General features: G+C 42.2%; 1 protein-coding gene across 1 annotated transcript in view; it reads right to left on the bottom strand.

Moving 5' to 3' along the window:
* The window catches only part of LOC119584691, a 26,902-nt gene that overhangs the window by 113 nt on the left and 16,789 nt on the right, over positions 1-10,000 (bottom strand). Inside the window, exons 6-9 of the mRNA XM_037933364.1 lie at positions 3,473-3,524; positions 1,694-1,919; positions 1,365-1,481; positions 1-334 (exon numbers count right to left, since the gene is read on the bottom strand). The exon at positions 1-334 is cut by the window's left edge and continues 113 nt beyond it. Of these exons, the coding sequence (XP_037789292.1) occupies positions 1-334; positions 1,365-1,481; positions 1,694-1,919; positions 3,473-3,524 (729 nt within the window). The remainder of the gene's footprint in view (positions 335-1,364; positions 1,482-1,693; positions 1,920-3,472; positions 3,525-10,000) is intronic.

The raw sequence follows: 10,000 nt of genomic DNA, 5'->3' as shown, positions 1-10,000 counted from the left end.
TGGACCAATAGACGACGTTGAAGCAGAGGCTGACGAAGGGCACCACGTACTTCCTCAAAACTCTCATCAGCATCTCCGGCTTCCTCACGACCCGCACGACCTCCTTCGGGTTCGTGGCGGTGTTCGCGGGTCGTATCTGCACAACCTCTTGGCCCTTGGTGTCCAGGTGGTCGACGAGGACGTGGGAGAGGATGATAAAGAAGAGGAGGAAGATACAGTGGAAGAACCAGAGGTCGATCATCTTGATGTAGTCGGTGACGGGAAGGGCGTCCGAGGTGTTGTTGAAGAGGGTGTACAGGACCAGGAGTGTGGTCAGACTCACCACCAGGCGTACCTTAAAAAAAAAAAAAAAAATCACAGATAAGTGGATTTTAGAGAAAAGAGTAATAAATACATAAACAGATATCGAGGGATAAGTGTTTTTTAGAGGAATATAGTAATAATTGAATATATATTTAGATACGTGATCGAGACCAGGAGTGTGGAAAGACTCACCACTAGGAGTACATTGAGAAAATTAGAATTTAAAAGAAAAGGAAATGGGGTTACAGTAGAGAGCACTGTGTTGGAAGAAGCTCTGTTACGTTTAATTTAAAGAAAAAATGGCAATAAACAAACAAATAAATATCTAAATACGCGATGCAGGCTAGGAGTGTGGTTAAGCTTACCATTGAACCTTAAGAAAAAAAATCATATTCGATTCATGAATGATTGGTTGATGGAAAGGGGTTACAATAGATCATGCTCTGGAGAGACAGAGGAAAAAAATGAATGAAAAAAAAATATATATATAAGCCTCACGGATAAGTGTTTCATGGAAAGCAATATTTTGGATGATGGTCATGATTATAAAAACAACTTTTCGTTTAGATTATAAATAAATAAATGAATAAATATTTATATACGTGATAAAGAGTGTGGTCAGACACCAGGCGTACCTTGAGAAAAACGTATTTTCATATAAGATTCACGGATAAGATTCATGGGAAATAGAAAGGAGAATGTTGGATGTTGGATAACATACAAAGAACAAACAATAAATTAGAAATAGATTAAAAATATAAGTGATGATGATTCAGATGTAAAACAAAAAACTACGCCATTCGGTTGTCACGGAATTCAGCATTTGCCACCGCAGCGATTTCTATTTTACCCTTAATGTATAGCTAAGCAAAGGAATCTAGTAATCTGGTTCCGGATGATAAACTGAGAATCAAACGCGTCAGTTCGTTACCAATAAAATGCAACAAAAAATATATTACTCCGATTGAAATCACGGAACCAACACAAAATATCACATTCAAAAGAGCACGTAAATCTGAAATCTATTCTTGCTTTGCGCGTGTGTGTAGGGGGGTCATTACCTGCATCAGGGACACTTTTACGAATAGCGTTGAATATCCAATAAGCAGTAGCATCAGCGTTGGCACATACACTGCCATCACAATCATTTTCCGGCGCCTCGTTAATTCTATTTCCACCTGTTGACGAACGTGATATATGTTTACCAAATATTCCTTCTTCAAAATTGCGATTAATGTCAACACTCACAAAGTAATTGAAACTTGGTGATGTTTATGAGTTAGAAAAAAATCAAATCAAAAGCTTCACCTGTGAATTTAAAAACAAAACAAAAAAAATACATTTTAAATTTTACATTTTTGAGACTGCAGAGATAAACTGCGTCATTTACCTTCAAGACACTGTAGCGTGTCTGGTCGTTCCCTCGCTCAGTAACCATAACCAGGAAGTTGTTTATGACGTATGAGGGCAGGTTCAGGTCCTCCTGGTATATGACCTGCGCGTCCCAGGGTCGAAATCGGATGAACTCTGACCTGTCTGAGAGCTGCAGGAGGATGGAACATCGCTGGGTGTCGAAGGGGTAGTAGAAACCGTCAAAGGAACAGGCGAAGCTCCCGCTGTTGGGAACGACGGGGATGTGGGTCCTCGGTTTTGTCTTCTCTCTCTCTCTCTCTCTCTCTCTCTCTCTCTCTCTCTCTCTCTCTCTCTCTCTCTCTCTCTCTCTCTCTCTCTCTCTCTCTCTCTCTCTCTCTCTCTCTCTCTCTTGCTTTCCGTATGTTTCTAACAACGACTCAGGGGGCTTTGATATCTCTTTCGAAATGACATTTCGTAATGCCATGCTTCTTTCGAAACATTTTTTAATTTACTTACGTAGTTCTTTCGCAATTTTAAGTTCTTTACAATCATACAATGTTCAAATAATATTTTCCTTTTTGTTTTTCATAAAGGAAAATTTCCTTGCATATTTCCCCCGCAAATTCTAATCTTTACAGTTGTACAATATTCGAATAACATGCTCCTCTTGTTTTTATTTGTTTTTCCAATTACTTAAGGCAATTTTCTCCTTGTGTTATACTCGCCCACGATCCCCGATCCTCTAACGCAAAATGAGAAACACAGAGCGAAAACATACGTAACCGAGAGACAGTGTTCGCTCTCCCAGACCCTCTGTATTACTGTTCTATGGCGACTTCACGCACCCCAAAGTAATGACTTTATCTCCACGCGTCCATTTCAGTAAGCTCTCTCTTAATTCCCGATCTTATTCAATTTATACATGCCGCATTTTTCCGGGAGATCTAATATCAGAATAAGTTTGTCCTTGATGTTATGCAGTTGCCTGCTGTTCGCTGATTGGCGGAAAATGTCACAGCCTTTATTCTGATTGGTCTTCCTGATCATGTGACTTTCCCCCATGGTACTGGACGAGCAGAATTCTAGCCATTGGAAACTCTTTCCACGCGAGGTTAATTTTTATATTGAACTGTTGTCTATTCATTTATTCTTTTATCAATCTGCCTGGGGCTATAAATCTATATCCATCTGTCTATATATATATATATATATATATATATATATATATATATATATATATATATATATATATATATATATACATATTTATATATATTATATATATAGTATATAGTATATATATATATATATATATATATATATATATATATAATATATATATATATATATATATATATATATATATATATATATATATATATATATATAGTATATATATATATATATATATATATAAAATATATATATATATATATATATATATATAATATATATATATATTATAATATATATATATATATATATATAATATTATATATATTATATATATATATTATATTATATATATATATATATATATATATATTTTTATATATATATATAATATATATATATATATATATATATATATATATATATATATATATCACTACCGATAGAACTGTCATTATCATTTTCAGCATTAGCGATATTATTTCTATTATCTATATCATTATCACTGGTACTACGATCATTAGACACCTTCGTTTTCATCATTATTCTGACATACTCATAACAATATTTTCATTTCTGTCCTCTAAGAAATTGTTACATTTCTTGATTCTTAATCAAATTACAAAGCCTTTATATCACTAACCTGTACTGTTGCTTCTGAATCAAGATGGCTGCTTCTCCAGAGTATATTTTATCTGCCAAATAAAGTTAGCGTTGACAAGAAGGAATGATTTACATATCTTCAAGTACATGGATAAAGTTACTTATACAATATTATACAGAGCAGCTGTTCGTGTAATCTCCTTCTCCCCTTCCATGACCATTAAACCACAAGTACAGATGTAGGGGTTTATATATATGTATGTATGTCATGTGTGTGCAATATATAAATGTGTGTGAATATATATATATATATATATATTATATATATATATATATATATATATATATATATCTATATATACATAATATATATATATATATATATATATATATATATATATATATATATATATATATATATATATATATATTATATATATATATATATATATATATATGTATATATATATATATATATATATTATATATTACATACATACATATATATATATATATATATATATATATATATATATATATCATCATCATCATCATCATCAAGGGGCTAACGCCGACGTGGTGCATGGCCGCATCCACCCTTCGCTTCCAACCATGAGGATCCCTCGAGGCGAGTCTCCATCTCTAATTCCTCGCGACAGGTCTCGTCGAGCTGCCCAAGCCATGACCTCTTGAGTCGTCCCACAGGCCTCCACCCAGGGTTGTCTCACAAAGAGACAACCTGATAGGCAGGGTCATCCACAGGGAAACGAGCTAGGTGGTCATATAGCCTGAGTTGACAATCCCGGATTATGCAAGTAACAGGTCCCATGCCAGTCTCACGGTGTAACCGTCGGTTGGACACGGTCCTGCCAACTGTACCCCATGATCCAGTGAAGGGACTTGTTACAAAAGGCATCAAGACGAGACTCCAAGACACTAGATAGCATCCAGGTTTCACTTCCATAGAGCAAAACTGGCAGTATCAAGGCCTTGAAGACATGTAGCTTGGTCCTTCTGCATAGGTACCGACATCTCCAAATGCTCTTGTTGATCAAGTTCATGGCTCCTGTTGCCAGACCAATCTGTCTATTGACTTCTTGGTCTGACAACCCAGAGATATGGACTACGCTACCAAGGTATGTAAAACTTTCTGTAACTTCAACGTCCTCGCCGCAAGCATGGATTGATTGAACGGGTTGCCCCAACAGGCCCCCAAAGTCTTGAATCTTGATGTTGGTCCAGGAGACCTCTATGCCTAAGGGCTTCGCCTCATTATTAAATGCATCAAGAACCACCACCAGTGACTCCAGCGATTCAGATAGGATAGCAACATCATTGGCAAAGTCAAGGTCTGAGACCTTGATATTGCCTAGTATTGCTCAACACTAACTTTGGCTAGTAGCTCTGCCCATTATCCAGTCCATACAGGTGTTGAAAAGTGTTGGTGCAAGAACACAGCCTTGCCTCACAGAAGTTCGACAGACCCCGACCACACTTTACAGCACTTTCAGTACTAGTATAAAGGCTTGCTATTGGGCCAATAATCTGTGTCAGAATTCCCCCGAGTCTCAGGATCTCCCATAGCGATTCCCCATGCACCAAGTCAAACGCCTTCTTGAGGTCAATGTAGGTTGCAAGCAACCCACAACCAAACTCACGACGGCGTTCCACAATTACTCGAAGCGCTAGTATTCGGTCTATTGTGGACTTGCCAGGAGTAAATCCAGACTGCTCCGGTCTTTGATGCCTTAGTAGGTGGTTGCGGATCTGTTTAAGAAGAATGTGGGCAAGAATATATATATATATATATATATATATATATATATATATATATAATATATATATATATATATATATATAGCCTGGTATGCTGAGCAGTGTAATGCCTACAATCTCAACGATCCCCTTTCCCCTTCCAGGGAGGGATGACCACGCCCCTCACAGGTCAGGGGGAATGGTACCAGACTGCCAGATGGCAGTCAAGACTGCATGCAGGCCCCGGGCTATAGGTTCACCCCCAGCCTTTAGCAATTCAGCAGGGATATTACATATGCCTGCAGCTTTCTCACTCTTCAACTTGGAAATTGCCATCCTAACCTCCATTAGGGAGTCTGGCACAGGTATTGTGAGATCATTTGCATCCAAGCTAACTGTTGGAGAGTTTACCTGGTACAACTGTTCAAAGTACTCAGCCCAACGTTCACGAACCCCAACATGATCTGAGATATTCCATCCATCCGCTGATCGGACTGCAGTCATCTGCGAGGAGGGCTTAGAGTTCAGCTTTCTCAGGGCTTGGTAGGCAAGCCGAAGGTCGTTTACCAAGAAATAGCCTTCAATCTCCTCAGCAAGATTCCTGATGAACTGTTCCTTGTCCCTTCTCAGCAGTGTCCGAGCCCTACGCACCATGGAGCAATGCAAGACTTGATTACTATTCAGCCGAGCCATGTGACATGCTTCAGTGGCCTCTAATGTCTCTAGGGAGATGGAATTCTGCCTTGCCTTTGGGCGTATGCCAATGGACTCCTGGGCTGCTTCGAGTGTTATGCACTTGAAGAGCTCCCACAGAGGAACTGGCTCTGTCAGGTTGTTGAGTTCTGTGAATTCGTCAGAGACTGCCATGGTGAACCCATGGGCACACTCCTCCCTTAGTCTGTCCAAGTGAAACACCTTAGAGTAGCCACTGGAGGGATTGGGAGTTTTGAAGTGGACCCGCAGGGTAGCCACAACCAGCCTATGGTCAGTGCCACAGAACTCGGCACTCCGATAAACCCTGCAGTTATGGAAGATCCTCCATTGCGTGCTAACAAGAATGAGGTCAATCTCCTTGGCCACTGTACCTGTAGCAGCACGACCCCGCAACCTGGAGTTCAGCATAGTTACCCAGGTTGGGTCACACAGGCCCACAGCCATGTCCGCGCTCATTGGACAGCGGGCTCCCCTCGTTCCCTGCGCGCTTACACAGCACTTGTGTATTTAAGCCGCAGAACCGAAAAACGAGATCAGCATTCCCCGATCCTCTAGCAGAGCAGACAACAGCAGCAGCACCACAAGGACTGCCCCAGTCCTTAGCCGACTGGGGAGCCTGCCGGCTCCCCCGTTGATCTCCGACTTCTCCACCAACACCCAGCCATACCTGTGGGCACTCACTGTAAAAGGCTATGCGTACTCTAGTACAGTGGCTGGCAGGGACGCAAAACACACGTAAAGGGGTGAACACATGCTACGACGACGCTACGACTTGTTTAAAGGGGTAATCGGCCGCGTGGAGGTCACGGTCAGCCCGCCCGGAGGGAGGCGAGGGTGAGGTCACTGGCTCCGTCTGCTACACTGATTGCTCCACGTGGAAAACAGCCACGTGGTCCACTGGTACCCGAAATAGAATTATCCACATCCTGTAGAATTATCCACATCCTATATTGCTCGGCCACCTACTCGCGCCTCGCCCTCGAGGCGCCTTCAAGGATAACCTAACTTGGCTGGTCGTCTTGTTCTCGTGCGTCGTCCTGGTGCATCTTCGTGGCTGCTCTTCCCTGTCGTCCTCATCCTCCTGGTCCTTGGTGTAATCTGTCCGTCCTCGATGTCCACACGTCCTCGAAAGTCTCGCACAGGTCCTCCTTGACTTCAGATTCGTCTAGACCTTCTCGTAGTCCTGGCCCAGGCCAAACTCGGTGGCGTCCTCGTCCACACGTCCTCACAGATCTCGTCCAGGTCCTTCTCGCGTCCACACGTCCTCGTAATCTTCATCCGGATCTACGGGCATCGGGGCAGGGGCGGCATCTCGGGGCGGCTGATACCTGCGCTACGAGCTCCTGGAGTTGACCGGATCTGCAGGCGTCCGCCAGGCGTCGCCTATGCACAGCATTCTGGGGCGACTGGTACCTGCGGCAAAGGTGCTGGTTCGCTGGATCTACGGGGAGTCTGGCAGGCAACGCCCGTCCACTACACTGGGACTGCTTAACACTTTTTCTGACGAAAATCTCGGTCCGCGGGCCTATGGTGATCTTCGATGACGTCCTTCCCACGGCATCCTAAGGTGACCGGAACTGTAGCAGGTTCTCCTTCGGTGCCGTGTCGGTCCGACTGCAATATATAGTCGGGGAACCAGATCATACACGTAAGGGCCAGAGTAAGAGAAAAAGAAAGGCAACAGAGAAGAGGGGGTGTTATCTACCACTAGCCGGTTATTTATGAAAAAAATTGCGGTTTTTAATATTGGTTTTAAATTATTTTCGTCTTTTTTTTTCATTTTGTGCTTTATATTCACAAAGATAAAGAAGAAAATAGAAGAGGGAGACGTCAGTAGCGGTCCGCAAAGACCTGGCTTGAACTACCCACCGTCTCTGATAGATATGAGAGTAGATAAGGGAACGACATCGGCAATCCACGAGGACTTACTTGAACCATAGTCGTCACACAGATAAGAAATAGATGTAACTTGTACATTATGTACGAACCACTCGTCACGACGGACAAAATTGCGGGCTAAAGAGATACATAATAAATCTTTACGCCGGCACTAAGACAGCAACCAGCCTTATTAATGAAAAAGGGTCAGTGTCTTTTGTCCTGCGTGTGTGAGTGAGGTGAAGGTGTGTGTGTATGCGTGTGTGAGTGACAGCTAGTGTTAATGAGAGGGAAGGCAAGAGTGACCTCACACAGAGAATGAATCACAAACACGAATATTAATGTTCACTATAACAAAACTGAAGTAAATTAGCAATGCTAGCTATTTAAGATTATTTCAACTACCACATTGAATTCAACATATAATGATATGCGACAGAATGTACGCATGAATGAATGGTGACATAAGAAAATATTCGCCAACTTTTTATCAAGCAAATCTTCTCGGGGTCAGAAATCTGAACTGCCGAGGTACATGTCTAGCTTTGCACGTCAGACTTCAATAAAACTCAATAACTGGGGATCCTATACCCAAATGCCGTATATGATTGAAGTGACTCGAGCCAGGAATATAATAAACCTGCTCTCTTCTGCTATCTGTGTGATGGGCGCTCGCAAAATTCCCGAAGGATATATAAATTTTCACGAATCACACAAACGCTTGGGGGGTACCCAAAACATGCAAGCGACTTGAGGAGGGAGAGAAATGTATGATTAATAAGCAAATAATGATTCTAGCTTAAACCCTAGTCCTACATTAATTAACAGACATAACCGCAGGTCACACCGACTCAAAAGGTGCCGAACGAATAACTTCAGTTTATTGTACCTACTTTCGAACGACGGAGCGCAGATCTATTAGGCGTTTACGCAACCCCGGGGCAATATCGGGCAATTCTGTGCACTATGATATGGGGGAAGATCCTACGCTATATTCAAATAATACAATGTAATAAAATTGCATTACATGATTCGTTCTAGCGCCGATAGAACGTGTCACCAAAAAGTAATATATCAATGCTATGTTTACTCCCAAATTACAGGGAACCAAGCGGTCATGTGACCCTACCCACGCCGCCACCGACCGGGAAAAGAGAAAGTGACAGTCAAGACGGGAAAACAATCTTTTCTCTTCCAAAGTGACTGCAAGCGAAGAAAAGGGACGGTCAGGTCGGGGGCGAGGGTTAGGAACGAGATAAAATGAAATGGTATTCGTGATAAGATAAAATCACGAACGCGTTAAATTCGTTGCAGATGAAACAATATAAATCTCTAAAAACGAGAGAAAATAATTAATTACTTAACTAACGAACGATATTCATGTTTATTGATCACATACTCGATCGCACGGAAATGCGATCTGAGGTGAAGGAATAGTGTGAGAACGTGCCATTTGCTGTCATTAGCACCTTTTAACCCAACAAAAAAACAACGGCTTAACACATGTATGGGAGAAGAAGGGAAAAGAAATAAGAAAGGGGCCCAAACTTGTACTTACATGTTTTTTTTGTTTTTCGACATGTCTTCTAGTGGTCGAGCGGATTTTTCTTCGGGGGTGGTGTGTCCGTGTTGCATACCAAAAGGATGCAACGGCCCTCGCTGCCACCAGACTGTAAAAGGCTATGCATACTCTAGTACAGTGGCTGGCAGGGACGCAAAACACACGTAAAGGGGTGAACACACGCTACGGCGAAGCTACGACTTGTCTAAAGGGGTAATCGGCCGCGCGGAGGTCACGGTCAGCCCGCCCGGAGGGAGGCGAGGGCTGACCTTAGCGCGGTGGTAGCTTAGCACAAACTCTCTGAGGCCTAGGTCATTCTCGGTATAAGTAGTGACCGTTCCAGCTGGAGGAGCGGTAGCAGCAGCTGCAGGAAGCATGGGGGGGGAGCGAGGTGAGGTCACTGGCTCCGTCTGCTACACTGATTGCTCCACGTGGAAAACAGCCATGTGGTCCACTGGTACCCGAAATAGAATTATCCACATCCTGTAGAATTATCCACATCCTATACTCACACCCACAATAAATACTCCCCAAAGAGATAAGACACCAGTAACTTCAAATAGAAGATGTGCAACCATCCATCTTCTATACTGGTGATATGTTAAGGTATATTGCTCGCTCGCTTTGCTCACTCTCTGGAGGGGGAGTACCTGTAGCAGC

Source organism: Penaeus monodon, chromosome 18, assembly GCF_015228065.2.
Source record: "Penaeus monodon isolate SGIC_2016 chromosome 18, NSTDA_Pmon_1, whole genome shotgun sequence".
Taxonomy (NCBI): Eukaryota; Metazoa; Arthropoda; class Malacostraca; order Decapoda; family Penaeidae; genus Penaeus; species Penaeus monodon.
Note: the sequence above shows the minus strand (reverse complement) of the source record. Positions and strands in the feature narration are given on the sequence as shown.